Source organism: Microcaecilia unicolor, chromosome 6, assembly GCF_901765095.1.
Source record: "Microcaecilia unicolor chromosome 6, aMicUni1.1, whole genome shotgun sequence".
NCBI lineage: Eukaryota > Metazoa > Chordata > Amphibia > Gymnophiona > Siphonopidae > Microcaecilia > Microcaecilia unicolor.
The window spans coordinates 163,645,636-163,666,467 of NC_044036.1; the positions used below are offsets into that span (position 1 = coordinate 163,645,636).

Here is a 20,832-nt window from a genome sequence, read left to right on the forward strand (position 1 = left end):
GGGGCCCCTAGCCTGGGCGATTTCAGTGGCTTCCACCACCATGGTCTTACGAACTGTTCTAGAAGGAAGTGACAGTGACGTTACTGTCTTCAGAACGTTGAGGGTGAGTTTTATTATATAGGATCTTTTTGAATTTCACTTTATTGTGCATTTTTATTGATGCTGTTATCTACATTGAATCTTAAGATTAAATTAGGTCGAGGAAGCTTTGTCAGGATTAGAGATCTGAAGGGAACAGAAAAACTTTGGTCATTATTCAGAAGGTAAAAGATTCTGTAAGATTGTTTTTTTTAAAGGGAGAAGGTAAAGAGATGGATTATGATTCTGTAAAAAGGTAGTAGAAGTACAACCACCCCTGATAGGTAAAGGAGGAGTGGACCACTCCCACAGGAAAAACTAAGGAGCCCTTTTACTAAGCCGCGTAGGTGACTACGCGCACCCAACATGCGCCAAATTGGAGTTACTGCCCAGGTACCACATGGCCCTTGCGGTGATTCCAATTTTGGTGCGCATCTGCTACATTGTCTGAAAAAAGTTTTTCATTTTCTGGCGTGGAGCAGCTACGCGCGTCAAGCGGCATTTGACGCAATATAGACCATAACCGCCCGGTTACCTTACCGCTAGGTCAATGGCTTGCGGTACGTTCTCAGACGCAAAATGGACGCATAGCAATTTTCATTTGTCGCATGTCCATTTTCAGCAAAAAAAAAAAAAAGCATTTTTTGTAGGTGCGCTAAAATATAATTTTGTGCGCGCCCAAACACACCGTCTACACTACCACAGGCCATTTTTCAGGTGCACCTTAGTAAAAGGACCCCTAAGGGAGGCAGGGAGGGTGGTACAAGCAAAGGGCCAAACTGGAGGAGAAAATTGCTCAGTTGATAAAGGGGAAGGAAAACTTTCTTTAGATATACAAGGAGAGGGCAAAAAACAAAGGGGGGGCAAGCAAGATAAAGGGAGAAAATGAGATTTGCTATGAAGAAAAGCAGCAGAAGGCAGGAATCTTAAATTAAGTTTTGTATCTTGATATCTACAGGCATTAGTAAAACTGAAATGATCAGAAACCTATTTTCTTGATGTACTTCCTCAAATGAGAATGATTAAGGTTACAGGGCCAGAGCCCCGGGAGGTGCAGACTGCATCCCTCACAGCTCTATTCAGCTTGCACTTGAAAGTTTGGGGCTGAGGTGTGGGGGGGGGGGGGGGGGGGGGGGGCTCCCTAGAGGAGAGCCACACAAGTTGGAAGAAGAGTTAGGTGGCCAACTACAGACCATTGGTCTAATTTTAGTAGTGGGCGAGACTATCAAAACAATACTAAAGAAATGCTGCCCCCTGAAAATGGTATACCCCGGAGGTGACATGTCCTAGCACAGTGTCTCATATGCCTGTAGTTTCTGCTCAGCTTACATCAAGTAGCCCAGTTATTAATCTACGTAAAACAGAGGCACTGCTCTTTTTGAAATCTTTACTGCCTGCTTTACTTTTCTGAATTAAGGTTTATGAATTTTGTAATTCCCCTTCATTCCGAGGTTACGTATGTGGGAGTAGTTTGGGATAGGCAGCTGATAACGAAGTCCCAGATTTAAAACTTGTAATCACTGTATTCTGTATGCCACGTTTATTGTGGATGTTTAAACCCCTATTTGCTTTCACTGATTTTTGTGTCGTTCTTTAAAGCTATAATATTGCCTGTTTTCGTCAATTGCAATTCTGTATTTTCAGCATTGCCAGTGGGGTCTGTCAGACATTTGCAGCTAGCAAAGAATGTGGTTGTGTGGCTAATTAGGGGTTATTCTTGATTTGATTATATTTCCTGAGTCTTTACACACTCCGCTGGCTATCTATTACTCGTGCATTTATTTTGACTTTGGTTTTTTAAAGTTTTGGGGTGTTTTATCCTCTTGTAGCTCAAATTGGCATTGACCTCAAATGCCAACATGGCTCTTCTTGAGATGCATGTAAATTTTAGGAATGGCCCAGACTCACCCATGCCTGTCTAAGGTCCACACCCCTTACAGTTGCGTGCTATGGATTTTGGGTGCACAATTTGTAGAATCCTGATTAAAGGCAGTTACACATGTATCTCCCAATTAGGGCCAATTAGAGATCACTAACAAATCATAGCCAATTACTGGTTGTTAATGCCAATTAGCAGCTAATTATTAAATTATGTGTGTAGCTGACACTATCTATAACACGTATGAGCAACTTTGTGTACTAAGTGTAAATTATGTACGCAATTTTATAGAATTGGGGGGGGGGTAGTGTTTGCATACAGCAAAGTGGTGCACATAAAACACAATTTAAGATATACACCTGGTGTATTGATGGGAAAAATACAGGAAATATACAAAACCATATCAAAAATAAGGAGGAAAAGACCTCATAAAGACCATTGTCAACCTGTGGACAGCACTAGTTAATTTTGGCAAGGTCTTCAGAAGAAGCAGTCGGCGAAACAGGTCCCCGTCAGGACTTTAGCCAATTTTTACGAAAGAATCGGAGCACTGCACAGTGAGCACAACTGACATCTTTTGAAGATTGGATGGTGCTGTAACCTCATATATAGTGAAGTCAGCGTCCAAAGTTAAGTGCGATTTTCATTTTGTTATATGTTTGGTAGACTTTATAGATGACAATTAAAGTTTTGATATTTTTGAAAAACATTTTTGGAGGTTTTTAGACCTATGATTATGTTCTGACCGAGTTCAATGTTGAGTGGCTACATTTAAACTTGAGCCTCAGTATCGTTGACAATGGTCTTTATGAGGTCTTTTCCATCTTATTTTGATATCATTTTGTGTATTTCCTGTATTTTCCATCAATATACCAGTGTATTTCTTTTTTAATTTTTATTGGTGTAATAGATCTTATTTTTTTGTTGTTGCACATGAAACACAAGGCAAAGGAGTGGAGAAGCGGGAGACAGGACGTGGGACACCTGGTTGTAGATGGTGATAAAAAGTGGGTGAAGGGCTGTTTCAAGTTATTCATATATTCACTGGGGCTAGACATGAAAATCACGGACTTAAGATTTTTTGTTTCACAGAAGATTAACATGTAAAGTAGTGTTCCTAAAGGAGCCTTCTTTTGGTGAAATGAAAGGCTCCATTGAACTAGATCATCCCCAGTTCCTTTGGATTTAAATATCGCTGATATATTGGAGTCATCTGACTCAGAGATTGTGATTACTAGGGTTACTTTATTAGTATCCTTTGTTTTCCATCAAGACAGGACTCAGTTTTGAGATTATATTTCAAGACTCTTGATACTTCATTCTTGGGTGAGAAAGTGCAGGTGTTTCTTGATGTCTCTAAATGGACACAATCTAGACGGAAGAAGTTTTGGAGTTCCATGTGCCTCTGTTATTGGATTAGGAGCTTTTTTGCCCAACTCAGATTTCCCTGTAAATGTTGTATTGTATATCAGAATGTTCATTTATTTTCTATGAATCTCTCAATTGAGATTTTTTTCTTGAAGGAAAGGGGATAACCTTTGTCAGACTCCCCCAGTTGGTTGATTGTCCAGGATTACTGTGTGTAGCAGGTTTAGTGAAATGAGGGAGGGGTTTTTTCCTTAAGTATTGCTTCTACTTCTGTTTTTCCTTAAAGAAAAATCCATCTTTCCATGGATTTACTGCTTTTGGATCTCCCAGGTTTAATGTGGACTGTGTTTGTTTTATTTTCTTCTTTTGAATGTATATGATACATTTCTTTTGTTTTTATTAATTTAAATTTCTTGTCAAAGATCATAACTGTATTGTAAATTTGAAATGCAAATAAAAAAATGTCTGGAATCATATATATATATATATAGTATATATATATATGTATGTATGTGTATATAGGTATATATATATATATATATATATAAAACTTTAGCGGTCTGTTTACTAAGCCACGCTAGCAGCTGTCCTGGCGCTAATGCCAGCAGAGTCCCCCATTGGGCTCTGTTGGCATTAGCACCGGGACAGCCGCTAGTGCAGTTTAGTAAACAGGAGCATTAGTAATTATATGAATTTGGCAAAAGAGTTTTTTTTTTTTTTTTTTTAACCTATGAATGATTATCCAACTAATGTGATAATTCTTTTGCAATATTTAAGCGACTTGTCTGAAATCTTTTTTTCTCCTTTATGATTTATAGAGTTGTGCCTAATATGTCTGGAACATTAATTAGCAGCTGTTTTATTTGTTTTGTACCACACTTGTCACCACTGATCCTTCTCATGAAAGACCGTCTAAATAATAGAACCGAGCTCTGTTATTGTGAACTCCCTCTAGTGGTTGAAAGATGTTTTTTAAAAAAAAAACCCAAACTATTTCTGTCATATTTTATGGTGCAGTATTCAGCTGGTACGGTCACTCAGTGATGACACTGGCAATTAATACAGAGTAGAGGAGTAGCATAACGGTTAAAGCAGGAGGGCTGAGAACCAGGACAACCCGGTTCAAATCTCACGGCAGTTCCATGCGATCTTAGGCAAGTCACTTAACCCTCTAATGCCTCAGGTACAAGCGTAAGCCCTGCAAGAACAGGAGAATACCTACAGTATCTGCATGTTATGTTTTAATCTGTTTATTGACTTAACATACAGAATAAAATGCCTTCATCACCTTTCAGTCAATAACAGCACATCAATAACAGAACTAGTACAACAGACAACTGTCGGTGTTTCTTCCGACATCAAATAGTTTTCGGTTTTCTCCCCAGACAACCCCGCCTCCCCTTCCCTCCCCACCCGTTTCAAGAAACATTTATACATACTGTATTACAACATGGGTACAGACAAATATAAACTTGCATGTGAATAATAAAGAATACATACCCCGTACCCCCTGAATGACACCTTTTATCACTTAAAAACTGTGACATGCCTAACCTACCCCCCCCCCCCCCCCCATTAAGACAAACTTCCCTGACAGGTACTTCACCCTACAAGCCCCCAAACCCTATCTTCCCAAGTATCTGCATGTTAAAGTGCAATTATATAACTGAACGCCTGCGTTTACCTGTCATTTGTGCATGGTAATGTACAGAATAGTAGCGCTTTGCAGGTAAGCATACATTTACGCATGTGTTTACAAAGGTGTGTTATAGGCGCACGTGTTTTTAATGCACAAACACTAATGCGCCTATAGGAATGTATTGGCGCGTTAACGTTTAATGCACCTTAACCTTTTAGCACGTGAAAAACGCTAACGCGCCTTAGTAAACATACCCTTAATGCATATAAGTGGAAACAAAGTGGCGAAATTCTATTCTGTAAGGGTGCATGTAAATAGTCTAGCGCTTAATGCAAGTAAGCATTCACCTGGGTGGAGTATGAGACGGGTATGGGTGGTGCTGCCAGTTAGGTGCAACTTACGGAATACTGTAAGTTTTGCATTCCATTGCTGCATTTAGGCACCCATAGTTGCAACAGGTCTGTGGCCTGGTGTAACCGTGTGCAGGTAAATGTAAGCCACGCTGAAGCCAAATTATACTAGTATTCTATAATGGAATCCCTGGGGCTTATAAAAGGAGGCAACCACTTATAGAATTGCCCCCGTAGAAGCGGAATCTTAATGCTAAATATCTATGTTATTGCATTTGATAAGATCATCTTAATTACAAAGCAAATTTTAATTTACATTTAAAAATCTAATTAATCAGAGAAGAGCACCATAAAAGAAAGATACCAAACATTCCAAAGAAACATTCAAGTATTAAAACAGCAATTAGCTGCAGGCATTCCTGAGTGTAGGCACCCTCCTATCATTGTATCTCTTGCCCCAGTAAGTCCCCAAACGCAAGGGTAAAAAAGGTGCATTTTCAGTTAGTCTTAAATTTAGAAAAAGGACGATATTCTGAAATAACTTCCCCTTTACTCCTCCCCTAAACCGGCCGCTAATTAATACAAATATCTGGCTGTTTAGCTATTTAATTGACCCAGCATTATCCATTTAACATTCTCTTGCAAAGCATAACTTGCTTTGAATACTGGCCTGTATATGTCTCCCAACCACAGATAGGATTAAAAGTGACACAGAGAGCCCCTGCCTTCTCCAGGCATTAGAGGAAAGCATCTGATGAGAATTTGCTATCACTGGCAGAGGTCACATCAAGAAGTTGGCCTGGGGCTAAAGAAAAAGGAATATGTGATGAAACCTTTGAGAGGAAAGATGAATAGCATCAGAGGAAGTTTAAGATGGAGTCCCCTGCAAGCTCAGCTGGAACAGAGCCGCTAGGTTTACTTCTGCCTGCTACACCTCTCCTTATTTTTGTGTGTAGTGTTGGAATTGGATGTTAAGAAATAGGATATTTGCTTGAGTGTTAACATAGCGGTCAATTTAAAATGATTGTTTCCCCCCCCCCCTTATTTTCAGAACAGCAAACCAGATTCATTACTTAAAATGGAAGAAGAACAGAAGATGGAAAAGACTCCTGTATCAGGAACAAGGACAATAAATTCCTGTTTTCCTTCTCTAACAAGAAACTGCTGGGGTATGCCAAAGTCTAGTTTATGATTCTGATATGACATAAGAAAAAAAAAAAACGGTCCACTATATTTTATGGAAATACAGTAAGATATAGAAGGACTGTACTATGTGTTTATTTATACTGAGTTTTGCTTGCAACCAGTTGCAGTAGAAAAGCTTTGGAAGTTTTCTTCAGAAAGAAACTATGCCCAGCTACCTCTATAACTGAAATATCACAGAAAACTGCATTAGGCTTGTTCATGTAATAAAGGATTCATATAACCCTAGACTGGTGCTCAGTTGCCATCGGCAGTAGTACAGCAATGCCTGCCCTTCCTCTCCCCTCAAACCATACAACAAAGAGATAGAATTGGAAGGGAGAGATCTTCAGTAAACCTAACATTGCATCTGAGATTGACTTATTGTTAATCATTACTGTCACAGAATGCCTAACACCCACCTGGGGCTAACCCTTACAGCCACCTAGAGGGTCTATCCCCTTCACTGCTTAGGCCTACCTGCAGCTGTGACTGTGCTCTATACTAGCACCCTCCTCTCACCGACTGGGTCCCACTTGCCTCTGGGCAAGTCTCCCACTCTCACGTTATTCCCCAGTAATTTCTAGGCACTGGGGCCACTCTCCCAGGGTTCCACAGTTCCTGGAAAACACCCACAGACTCAACACACAAACCACCAGGATTCTTATTCAGTCCAGAAGAAACAGAGCTAACAAATGATTTATTATCATGAAAAATTTTGAACAGTGAACAATATAAGACAGATGAAAAAACAACAGTAGCAGGTAACTGAATAAGGATCAATATTAAAACTATCTAAACACTGAATAAGGATCAATAAAACTATCTAAACATTTTGTTATTACCTGGGGAGTTTCGGGAACATGACTGCTCACAGTTCTTAAACAGGGTATCAGGACAGAGATGTTTCTCCTCTGTTCTCCCTAGCTGAGACTAAAGAAAGTCTAGTACCTCCTGACTAGATTTGAACTCCATGGCCAATCAGAGCCCTGAGCACCAACTTTGAAAGTATCTGGCCAATGGTACTTTGAATTGCTTTTCCACAATCTTGAACTGGAAAAAGAAAATAGTCTTTTCTGCAACTGTTGCCATCTGATGGCCAATTAGAAGACATACACCTCATGAAATAATTAATACAGTTCACAGGCTTAGAAGCCTACTGTTTTGAATCAATTACTATTAAAGCTGCGGTAAGAAATGGCCTTAGCACACCCTTACACAGGTCTTTCCAGTGCGCTAAGGCCATTTTTACTGCAGCTGTAAAAATGTCTTTTTTCAATTTTTTTTTCACTAATGTCCATATGCTAATGTTACTATTAGCGCACAGCCATTTTAAAGAATTACCACCTATTTAGGAGGCAGTAAGGGCTCCCATGTTAGCTGTGTGCTAACCAGTTAGCACATGGTAATGTAGATGCGCTGTCTGGTTAGCACAGGAACACCCACTCTCCGCCCCTGAAATGCCTCCTCAAAAAGAAAGTTAGGAAAAATTTAGCACACGGTTAGTATGTGCACATGCCTAAGCTATCACGGAACGCTTTAGTGCATCCCATGTTAGGCTCTTTTTACTGTGTTAAGCACGCATTAGCACTTAATACAACTTAGAAAAAGGACCCCCAAAGTATGTTTTTCTGAGAAGGTTACAAATAACAAACCTAATTGAAAGTGCAGCATAAATAATAAATGACCATAACAAACCACTTAATAAAAGATACTTTTAATAATAATTATAACATAAGAATAATAGTTTTAATAATTATGCTATAGTAATGGAGTTGTCATGGGGTCAGCAGAGTGATGTGGTTGAAGAGTGATCTCAAGATGTCCTGAGAGCTCTTTGTTGTCTTCCTAAAACCAGTGGATAGCAATTATAATGGAACCCTCACCATCAGCGTGAGAGAGTTCTTTTGAAACAATGTTGAGATATATTGGTGGAATCTGGTCTTAGGTGGTGAGGTCACTCGTAAAAGATGGAAGAGTTCCTTGAATTGCTGATACAATAACACGTGGCAGGGTCACATTGTCAGTATTCAGTGGTGACATATTTAGTTAAAAGGATAACTTATCTATTAAAGTTAATGTAATTTAATTCACACATTTATAGCCTGCCTTTTCAAGAAAGTCCTTTGTACAAAACAAACAAAAAAAAATGATAGAATACTAAAAATAATTTAACTTTAACCTTATATTTCAAGAGATAACCAGGTTAAGTTGGCACAATTGAATATTCTTGGATAAAAATAACTTGGGTAACTTATCCAGTTATATTTATACCTGTCACTTCCATGGTCCAACTTAACTGATTTGGTTTACCAAAATATTGATGCTATCCAATTAAGGGGAAAATTATCAAGGTGTGCTACCGTTAAGATACGTATTTTACTCTTAACCCCACTTATTAGTAACTAGGTCTCATTGCATAAAATAGAACTTGAGCTAAAATTGCACGAGTTAGCAATAAAATAACACATCTTAATGGTAGCCCACATTGATAACCATGTCTTTAAATTATCCTCGTGCCCTTGGTATGCTTCTTGTCCTCCTCTTTTAGCCAGTTAAGTTTTGGTCAGAAACTGAGCTATTCAGCCAAAAGTTAACTATCCAGTTAACCAGATAAGTAGTTTGAATATTAACCTCTGTGTTTTATATATGCATCTTTTCTGTGAACTGAAGTTAAAATATTCTCTAACAATCACTTTTTGTTGAACAGTTCAAAAGGCATTAAACCACAAATAAGTCCGAGCATTTTTGGATCATTGCAAAACTTCAAAGAAGATAAAACGAAGCCTGTGCGGGATGAATATGAGTATGTCTCAGATGATGGCGAGCTGAAGATCGATGAGTTCCCAATTAGGAGGAAAAAGAATACCATAAAAAGAGACCTACCCTGTAAGGGGGCCAAGTACTACCTCTATTTCCACTGAGAACCTTGAGGTCAATATTCACAAGCACTTATGCAACTGCATAAATGCTTCTTTTCAACAATTTTTGGGAGGGCACAGGGATATTTTTGGATGTATAAGTTGTAATACATTCCAAATTATCTGTCCAGAAAGGGAGCAGGATTTGGAGCATTTCATTGGCAGAGCCACTGAGATGTATAACTCTTGCATAAGCTGGCCATATTCAACCGCTAAACTTCTAAATATATGCCTAATTGGACCACACAAATAGCAGGTAGAACCTGAAATGACGTTCCACATTGTATGTGGATCTTCAGTGGCGCTACTAAACTAATTGCATCACTGAACCTATGTAAGATTTGAAATGTCCGAATTAAGATTATTTGAAAATTATAAGTCAACTGCATGACTGAATATTGACCTCCTTGTGACAAAGTAGTACAATACGGGGGTCATTTTAGAAGGGTTGTACAGCTTTTACACCTGTAAATAATGGCAATTATATGTGTAAATGGCCAATGCAGTTTTAGAAAATTGCTATTTACAGGTGTAAAAGCTGCAGGACACATAGTTTGGAAGGGGGAGCATAAATTATATGTGTGTTCATGATTTACAAGGAAATGTACCTATTCTTAACAAAAGGCTGGATGTCAGTGTACAGTAACCCCTGATTCTGTTTGTGGTTTGCTTCCAAGATGCATGCGCAATTTAATTGGCTAGCGAGCTGACGACCAATTATTGACATTAATTGGCACCTGTTAGGATTTGCTTGTGCATCTGGGTACGTGCTAGTATAGCATGCAACCCAAAATTGAAGAGGGGCATGGACATATCAGGGGCGTTCCAAAAAGTTGTGCACAGTGTTATAGCATAATGAGTCTCTACACCCAACTTGGGTTCCGGGGTTTACACCAGGTTTGCTTCCAAGATGCATGCGCAATTTAATTGGCTAGCGAGCTGACGACCAATTATTGACATTAATTGGCACCTGTTAGGATTTGCTTGTGCATCTGGGTACGTGCTAGTATAGCATGCAACCCAAAATTGAAGAGGGGCATGGACATATCAGGGGCGTTCCAAAAGTTGTGCACAGTGTTATAGCATAATGAGTCTCTACACCCAACTTGGGTTCCGGGGTTTACACCAGGTTTCAGCAAGGGTAAGTCTGGCGCCCAGAGTTGGGCATAGGAATCAGCGCTAAACGCTGTTCTGTAAAGAGCTTAGCGCCAGTCTTTTCCCGTGCCCATTTTTGAGCACCATTTATGGAATTCCCCTCCGAAATGCTTGTTTGCATCTGGGGTTCCAGCCATTCATTGAGGGGCCAATTTGCCAATCACTTTTACCCCTCTAATATACATCAAGTGGTCCTTTTACTAAGCCGCGTAAGCATCTGCTCGCGCCCAACATGCGCCAAAATGGAGTTACCGCATGGCTTTTGTGGTAATTTCATTTTTGGTGCGCGTCTGAAAAATAATATTTTTGGGGGGGATGCGTGCCTAGTGGCATTTGACATGTGTAGGTCATTACCACCCAGTTACCGCATGAGACTTTACCGCTAGCGTCCATTTTTGGCAAAAATTTAACAAAGGCCTTGTTTACAGGCTTGCTGAAAAATGGATCGGTACATGGCCAAAACCCACGCTTACACTATTGCAAGCCATTTTCAGCATTCCTTTGTAAAAGGACCCCCAAATGTCTAAAATCGAAAGCTTTTTCACAGGCTTCCTAATTGGCTACACTTGGACATCCAGTTTTGCTTTCATGCATAAGCGCCAACATCCACATGTGTAAGTTGCAAAATCAACACTTACACATGTTAAGTGTTGCCTCATACACATGCAGATACCCACGCAATGCCACTTTTTTTTTATTAAAAATGTCTATAACTAAAAAGACTATTGCTGCTGGACGTGCCAGCACTTACCGGTACACATATGCTCTTCTATGTATTTTACATAAGGCTTCATTTTCAATGAGCCTTTTGTAAAATACCTGTGAAATTGTGAATGCCGTTGACCTGGATGTCCCATTTTCTGTGAGAGGCCCAATGGAAAATCAGGCTCCATAGCTCTAATGCTGCATTATTATGACAACTATCTTCCCAGGCTTTACTTGCGCTGAAGAAAATATCACTATAAAGTACTAGCAAGTAACATCCAGTTTGCTAAGAATAAAATTAAAAGGAGGAAAAAGGACTTTAATATTTTTTCTCCTCTTTTTTTTCCCAATATTAAAGTCCAAATGTAATCATGTTCACTCAGGTACTTATCTGAAACAAAAGCTGCTTTGCTCTACAGTGTGACTGTTTCACACTGGCTTCATCACGAGTGTTATTTTCATGCAGCAAGTTCAGTTACCCCGCCACTTAGTATGCTCGCCTATAGTTGCACTCGCAAATTTGGCAGTGCAGTCAAATTGTGTGCGCAACTTAATTAGTTAGAAAGCCAATCAATGCCGATAATTGGCCACTAACAAGCAATTATTGGCACTATTTAAAATTTACACGTACAACTTTTTACGCGTATTCTGGAAAGTGGTGCATGTAATTGTAATGTGCAGATGTCAAAAGGGGGGTTATGACCGTTGGAGGGGCATGGGCATGCCTAAAAATTATGCGCACAGTTATAGAATATGCCTGATCCTTTCCTAAGTTAGCCGCAGGTTTTCGTTGGTGTAAATGGTCGTGCCTAAATTTTAGTCACAGGAATGGGCACTACGCATATTCTATAAACCGCGACTAACTTTAGGTGAGGTTTATAGAATAGCAGTAAGCTTGGGGTTTTTTTTTTTTTTTGCATCATATATAGAATTCACCCATAAGCAGGTTGCACTGTTTTGTTATAGAATAAGTGCGTTTTTTTCTAGGGTAAAAGGTGCCGGTACTCAAATGCCAGGCCACCCTTCAGGGTGGTGTGATCACTGAGGGACCCACCCCACAATAGCCAGGCCCCCTGCAACCAGTCACAGAATCTATGTCGGCAGAATTGGTGTGTAGGACCTGAGCTCTTTTATTAAAACTTGGGGACCATGGGTCAATTTTAGCAGACAGTGAAAAAGGTGCTGGTACTCAGTACCCCCTCAAAAAAAGCCCTGTATAGAATACTGTTGAGTGCTAGTATTCTGTAACTTATGTGCACAGATGGCACCTCCTGTCTTCCCCAGGGAACCAAAGAAACACTAGCTGAGAAGCTTATAGAGTATGATCCAGGAATCACAAAGGTGTGATCAAGTCCTTCTTTAAAAGGAATAAAAACAATTGCTTATTCAATTAAAAAAAAACTTTTCAGGTTTTTTTTCTGCTTTATAGAACTCTAAAGGCTTTGTTTGTTTTTGTTTTTAGTTTTATCTGACCAGAAGGAAACTGTAGAACACACTCCACTCAAAAAACCAAAGGTTCAGTCAGTGACGTACAAGGTATGATACCATTTAATCTTCATGTTGGAAAAGTAACCATGTGATCCCCTGGAAAGCTGCATATACTTTGTAAAGTATGTGCAATAAAGAATCCACCACAGCACTGGTGGACCACAAGTTTTTCAAAGGGAAACTTCAGGGCTGCCAAGAGATAGACCCACCCTTGTAGTGGCTAGTGGCGATCTCCAAGTCCCACCAACTGAAGACTCCTCTCACTGAGAACTTTTTGAAGCTGGGTTTTGGCAGTAGTGTCTGAGAGTGACAGCAACCAACTCCCTCCCCCCCCCCCCCACAACATGCTCAGTTTTTGCTGTCAGGGGTATCTGCGGTTACTGAGGGGCACTACCTCTGACTACCCTGCTTTGAAGAGTTCTTGCCGATGGGAGTCTTCAGCTGGAGAGGTTTGGGGATCACCACCAGCTCAGGTATTTGTATCTTGAGTTGGTGGGGGAGGGGGGAGAGAGGGAGAAGGAGTGCAAGGTGGATAGAAAATTTTATGCCCACTCACTTTATGTGAATGTGATTTCCTTGGGTTGGTTTTGAATGATGCTCTGTCCCCGCTGTTTTTTGCTGACGAGCTGGCTAACTTTATTTGGTTGTTTCTTATCCTTTTTGGATTCGGGCAGAGTGATGACTCCTCAGATGAAGGCTCCCTTCACATAGACACAGACGCAAAGTCAGGACAGAATTCCAAAGTAAAGAAAGAATCCGGGAGTTCTGCGGGAATCCTGGATCTCCTTCAAGCAAGCAAAGAAGTCGGGGGATTGGAATACAATTCAAACAGGTAAAATCTGCTCAGGTGAATTTTACCATCACCCACTCTGTTTCTCAAATGCAGCAGAACAGAAGAGAGTCAGTTAATAGTAATGGAGTACTTTTGGAAAAATTGTCAGTGTGGCCACCGGTAACTTGAGGCCGATATTCAAGGTGTTAAGCAAGTAATTCCATAAAGAGGCAACAGCTTTTAGGTACCAAGAAAGTGCATAGATGACCAGAATACTGGCATATATGTATGTATGTGTGCACATATGCGCAGAAATGCCAATATTCTGGCTAACGCGCCATTCTCTAAGATTGCACCTAAAGGTAGTGGTGCATAGTTTGAAGGTAGACGTACACATTTATTTATTGCATTTGTACCCCACTTTTTCCCACCTATTTGCAGGCTCAATGTGGCTTACATTTTTCTGTAGTGGCAATCGCCATTTCCGGGATGAGAAATACTAATTGGTATTGCATTAGAGTTCATAAGTGATAAGATTAGGCGGTCAAGTATAAAGGGTTAATTTCCGGAGTGGAAAAACAGTGGAAAGGTACATTGGTGACATAGTGAATGAAGTAGTCAAGAATAGAGAGTTCGGGTTTTTTCTGTTCAGGTATAGGCTTCGTTGAATGGTATTTAGGTTGGATCAATTGTGGTATTCCTTTGTGAACAGGTTGGTTTTTAGTGATTTTACATTGGTAGAGTCTGGACGGAGCACGTACAGGGTGCACAGTTATGCATGTAAATTGCGTATATTTTAACCATCTAGGTGTGAGCAATTACACCAGCTCCTATGGCTGATGTAAGCAGTCACATCTAAATTGTACATGTGTGTTTGCACTGCTACAATAGTACCCTATAAACGAAGGTAAGTGCCTACTTTTCTTTATAGAATAGGCTCCTGAAAATAGTTGCCCTTTTTTAGAATTACCCTCCGTGTGCCCACATCTTCCGTCATGTTTGGGAGAATCAAGTAATGCAATAAGCATCTGGTTTGCATTCTGTGGCTTTCTGTTATAGTGAAATTGTGAACAGAGCTGTAAGTAGGAATCAGTTTGGGTCCTGTCATACCCCATGTGTAAGAAAATAAAGTTACACCTAACACAGTATTACTGTGAAGTTGAGAGGAATCACAAGGTATGTGCATGTGCTATAAAAATATGCACATATCTTTGCAGATGTAGCGGGCTCATTTACACATGTGCCTTCTGTCTGGTGGAGTAGTTTTATAAAGGTGCATATTTATTTCTTTAAAATACTTATTAGCCACACAATCCCAGGAGTACTTGGTGACGAATAAACATATAAAATACAACAAAATGCACAAAATGAACCATAAATATAATGCTTCATCTTAGGAAAAAACGCTTGTCATAAACTTAGTTCATTCAATATGTTCTTTAAACTAAGTTCCAAATGCTTGTTGCAACAGAAGGATTTTCAAATTTCATTTGAATTCTGCAGTACTCTCAGTCATAGGAGCCCACATTTCAAAATTATTGGGGATGCTAAGCCCAATGGAAATAACCCCTCCCTGGAACCATATAAGGAATTTTTCTCAATATTGGAGGTGCTCAAGCACCCACAGCACCCACAGAGCCGGCTCCTATGCTCTCAGTGAAGATTGTAACCCATTCCAGAGCTTTGGCCCAGCAACCTTGAACACTGAGGACCTACATGCTTCAAGTTTAATCATTTTAAAGGATGATATTTCCAACCAATTTGAGTTAGATGATGTAAGTGTCCTAAGAGGTTGATAAATTTGCAGCGTTGAAGCAATGATCGGTGAAACTAAATTATTTTAAACTTTAAACACCAATAATTAAATCTTAAATATGATTCTTTGTTTTATCGGAAGCCAATGGTGTGATATGACAGACCCATGAAAAACCTGTCTTTTTAAAATAGATGTCGTAGGTGCAACATATGCATCTGTTGTAAAAGTACCTTTCACATGTATGTATTATGACAGTACCTAGTTCTATATTACTTAAACTGAGATTAAGTCAGATATGGAGTGGAGGAGTGGCCTAATGGTTAGTACAGCGGGTTGCAAACCTGGGGAACTGGGTTCGATTCCCGTTGCTGCCTTACAGTTAGCAGTGGGTTGAGATCCTGGGGAACCAGGTTCAGTTCCCTCTGCAAATCCATGTGACCCTGGGCAAGTCACTTAGTCCTCCACTTAGATTGTGAGCCCTTTACGAATAGTGTAAAAGTACCTGTAATAGAAATTATAAACTGCATAGTCCCCTCGGGGATTATTTGCGGTATATCAAGCACTTAAAATAAATAGATAAAATAAAATCACAGCACGGGACCAGCTAGAACGGGTGTTAACATGGATTTAATTTTAATTCCATTGGTGACCAGATAGTGCTACACTGGGCTTTTTAACATATTTATAAATGACCTAGAGATGGGAGTAACTAGTGAGGTAATTAAATTTACTGATGACACGAAGTTATTCAAGTCGTTAAATTGCGGGAGGATTGTGAAAAATTACAAGAGAACCTTACGAGACTGGGAGACTGGGCGTCAAAATGGCAGATGACGTTTAATGTGAGCAAGTGCAAAGTGATGCATGTGGGAAAGAGGAACCCAAATTATATCTACGTCATGCAAGGTTCCACGTTAGGAGTCACGGACCAAGAAACGGATCTAGGTGTCGTCATTGATGATACGTTGAAACCTTCTGCTCAGTGTGCTGCTGCGGCTAAGAAAGCAAATAGAATGTTAGGTATAATTAGGAAAGGAATAGAAAACAAAAATGAGGATGTTATAATGCCTTTGTATCGCTTCATGGTGCAACCGCACCTCGAATATTGTGTTCAGTTCTGGTCGCCACATCTCAAAAACGATATAGTGGAATTAGAAAAGGTGCAGAGAAAGGCGACAAAAATGATAAAGGAGATGGGACGACTTCCCTATGAGGAAAGGCTAAAGCGGCTAGGGCTCTTCAGCTTATAGAAAAAGCGGCTAAGGGGAGATATGATAGAGGTCTATAAAATAATGAGTGGAGTTGAACGGGTAGATGTGAAGCATCTGTTTATGCTTTCCAAAAATAGTAGGACTAGGGGGCATGCGATGAAGCTACAAAGTAGTAAATTTAAAACGAATCGGAGAAAATTTTTCTTTACTTAACGTATAATTAAACTCTGGAATTTGTTGCCGGAGAATGTGGTCAAGACGGTTAGCTTAGCATAGTTTAAAAAAGTTTTGGATGGCTTCCTAAAGGAAAGGTCCATAGACCATTATTAAATTGGACTTGGGGGAAAAATGGACTATTTTTGGGATAAGCAGTTTAAAATGTTTTGTACTTTTTTGGGATCTTGCCAGGTATTTGTGACCTGGATTGGCCACTGTTGGAAACAGGCTTGATGGACCTTTGGTCTATCCCAGTATGGCAATACTTATGTACTTATGGACATGTTTAGGCCAATGCCAAAGATGGAAAAAGTAAAAGGGAAAAAAGGTTGTTTTCTGGCTTTGCTGGACTGTGGAGAAGAATAAATGTAGATGTAGCCCTCAGCTGACTGTGTTGAGGAAGGCATCAGGTAAGGCACAGTCTCTCTCAAGCTGTGAGGAGGACTTGGTACCAGTGGAGCCCCCAGGGCAGTGGAGGAATCTGTGCTGCTGTGGTGCAGATCAAATGAAGAAGGTCCAAAAAATCATTTATTTATTTATTGCATTTGTATCCCAAATTTTCCTACCTCTTTGCAGGCTCAATGTGGCTTACAATACATCATGAGTGGTGGAAATACATTAGAAAATAGACATTTAGTGTTACAGAAGGATCTTGGGCAAAATGATAATGAAAAAACATGATAGTAGTATAACAAGCAGATATTGTAAGACAGTTCTGACTGTGGAGTAGTTTTGTATATTCACATTGGTTGATCTTTGTGGTAAGCCTTGTTAAAGAGATGTGTCTTCAGTAGTTTGCGGAAGTTTGTTAGTTCGTAGATCGTTTTTAGGTTGCGCGGCACTGTGTTCCATAGCTGGGTGCTTAAGTAGGTAAAGTTTGACGCGTGTATTAATTTGTATTTTAGACCTTTGCAGTTAGGGAAGTGCAGATCAAGGAATGTGCGGGATGATCTTTTGGCATTCCTGGGTGGTAAGTCTATCAGGTCTGACATGTAGGCTGGTGCATCTCTGTGAATGATTTTGTGGACTAGAGAGCAAATTTTGAACGTGATGCGTTAAGTGGGAGCCAGTGTAGTTTTTCTTGTAGGGGCTTAGCACTTTCATATTTTGTCTTGCTGAATATGAGTCTAGCTGCACTATCCTGGGCTGTCACATATAATAAATAACTTAAAAGCCTGACATGGCCATGTTTTGTCTACACACTCCCAGATCCTATATTGTTCGCCTAGAGATCTGTGCCAAAATCGGTGTTGATCCTATAACAATGCGCATAAGTTAACAAGGTTAATAAGCTAATGAACGATGGTAACAGCACTTAACAAGCAATAACGATCATTAATTGGAATTTAGGCGCACAGCTCATTAAGCGTATTCTGTAACGATGTGCACTGAACTTCTAACATGTACAGGCAAAAAGGGGCGTAGTTATGGGCATTTCATGGGCATTCCAAAATTTAGGTGTCTAGTTATAGAATATGGCCTAGTGCGCCTAAATCTATGTGCAGGGATTTACGTTTTCGTTGATGTAAATGGATGCGCATATATTTAGCTGCTGAAATACAAAGCTGCGCTAAAAATCAGCGTATGCTAAGCGCTGAGACACCTATTATATTCCTATGGGCGTCTCGGCGTTTAGCGGACGCTGATTTTTATCATGAGCTAAAAACACTAGCGCGGCTTTGTAAAAGGCCCACTAAGGCATGTCAGAAACTGATATTTGTGACAGCAGTTTGTTAAAATTAAAAATCTCTTAAGAGGGACGAGGGATTCCTATGTAATTTGGCATCGGTTACGCAAATAGATGTCACTTTGTGCTTATAAAATTTTAATTAATTTGGTGCAGGTTTGAGGTTGTTTATTGCAAAATGTTTAGGGGATTCACTTTTTTCCCAGATACAGTGTATATTCAAATTCTGGCATTACCTCAGTAACAGCTACACAAAATCCCTCCACTGCCAGATACTGTGAAAAAAAAACATGAAAACCTGCAAATATGATACTGAGAACCTATGTAGCAAACAGAACCTATGGACAGCAGACCCAAAACATTTTCAGTTGAGGCTGGTGGCAGCAGTTATCATTGGGGATAGTGGGGAAGCAGAATTAAGGGACCAGTTATGGGATATCAAGAACCTGGCTGGTTTCCCCAGTTTGCAGTTACAGATGGTTGCTAAGGACTCGCACGCTTGCTGTCTGTGCCGAATATTTTGCCACACACGTTCCACCGCTTGGGAGAACACACCAGTGTATCCTGACACAGTGGTTGAGAACCATTGCACTAATCAATGTGTAGTTCATGCTTATTTCCCGACTCTAACAGGCTAAGCAGACAGTATGCTGTAATTCAAAGGCTAACTGTTACGCCAGTGCAGTAATGGTTACTGCAGCCATGCACTGACAGCTAATTCCCGCACTAAGGGCTTGTTTTACAAAGCCGCACTAGCGATTTCTGCGTGGCAAATGAGAGGAAGCCCATAGGAATTGAATGGGCTTCCTCTCATTTGCTGCACCGAGAATCGGCAGCACGACTTTGTAAAAGAGGTCCTAATTGCTTAGCACACGTTACTAAAGGCCACTTGGAGCAGGACGTGAAGGAACAATCAAAACAGACAATCACTCCAACAATAAATCTCATGGATCTGAAAAATTAGGGCTGGTAACTTTTGTGTGTATTTTTCTACTTTGACTAGTAGTGGTCATTAATGCCAGTCAAAGTACATCTTCCAGATGAATTAGAACAGAGATTAAATTACTTAAGCCAATAAGTCTATGTAGGTGATATTTTGAAGTTGGTATCTTCAGTCACGTACGTACTCAGCGCTTAAGCAGCTGCCTAATATTTATTCACACGCTGACAAATTACCATAATTCTATAGCAGCTTTCGTGTATTCATAAATAACTTGAGTTATTGACTGAGGATTTTCTGGGGTTCCTCAGTTGAGACAGTTGTGTGTGCAGGAGGCTGTAGGAGGGGATGCCAAGAATACGAGCTGTAAATTTTTTATTTTGTTATAATAGTCTTGTCTTAGTATAAAAAATAGCAAAGCTTTCTGGTGCTGCCAAATAAAATGATAAAAAAATAAAGTGATGAAGTTTGCTGTGTGAGTAATGGGAGTATTGAGCCGCTGTTCTGTTAAACAGCTAATGCATTTTTGCTTAGACCTGAGCAAAGACCATTTATGTACATGCATATGGCTGTGTAGAACGAAAATTACACATCTGCTTCACTATTCAGTGAAGAATAAAGGATCTAGAGTTTTTAGAAGCATGGACTTCCTCTTTGTCTGATTATTCTGGAACTTTTCTTCTTTCACATTGTAAAAACGTCCAGGGCAAAAATATAGGACATTTTTGGCTAGACCTGTTCAATAACGACTAAGTGTCAAAAAGGTGCCCAAACTGACCACATGACCACTGAAGGGATAAAGAACATGGAGGGGGTAACCCACATAGAGCAGCAAGTTTAACCCTGGCTACCTTTCTGGGCAGACTTGATGGACCATGCTGGTCTTTATTCACCATTTACTATATTACCATAAGAAGAAAGGACAAAAGCAGAAATAGATGGAAAAATCCATAAGTGGATTGCTGGCTGGATTACTGTATCTCTTTGTTGGTGAGCTGTCCACATTTTCAGTTAAATAAGATATAGTTTATACAGAATACAGACATTTGTTTGCTTTATGGAATTAAATCTAATTCTTATGTTACCTCCTTGCTATAGAAACAGCATTGATTACCACTTCTGGCCCACTTAAAAGTTCAAGATATTAATGTTAGCTTATCAGGCCTATTATATTGGAATTCCACATTACTTCATTCAGGGGCCATTTTACTAAGCCACGGTAGGCTTTACACGCGTGCAGCTTACAGCCAGATGAGACTAGGGCCAGGCCAGTGTGCCCTCCTGGCGGTAGTTTCAGATTTGACACGTGCCCATAACGTGTGGATTATTTATTTATTTATTTCCTCCTACGCGCGTTGGTTCCGGCGGTAATCGGCACTTGGTACGCGCCGACCGGTCACCGCAGATGTAGCGTGTGAGCCTTTACCGCTAGATCAATGGGTGGCATTAAGGGTTAAGGCTGGTTCTGGGCACGCGCTGGTTTCA

General features: G+C 40.0%; 1 protein-coding gene across 1 annotated transcript in view; it reads left to right on the forward strand.

The window, feature by feature from the left end:
* Positions 1-20,832, forward strand: part of PHF2 (PHD finger protein 2) — a 289,360-nt gene that overhangs the window by 243,222 nt on the left and 25,306 nt on the right. The window contains exons 23-26 of the mRNA XM_030206771.1: positions 6,400-6,483; positions 9,207-9,385; positions 12,740-12,813; positions 13,440-13,597. Of these exons, the coding sequence (XP_030062631.1) occupies positions 6,400-6,483; positions 9,207-9,385; positions 12,740-12,813; positions 13,440-13,597 (495 nt within the window). The remainder of the gene's footprint in view (positions 1-6,399; positions 6,484-9,206; positions 9,386-12,739; positions 12,814-13,439; positions 13,598-20,832) is intronic.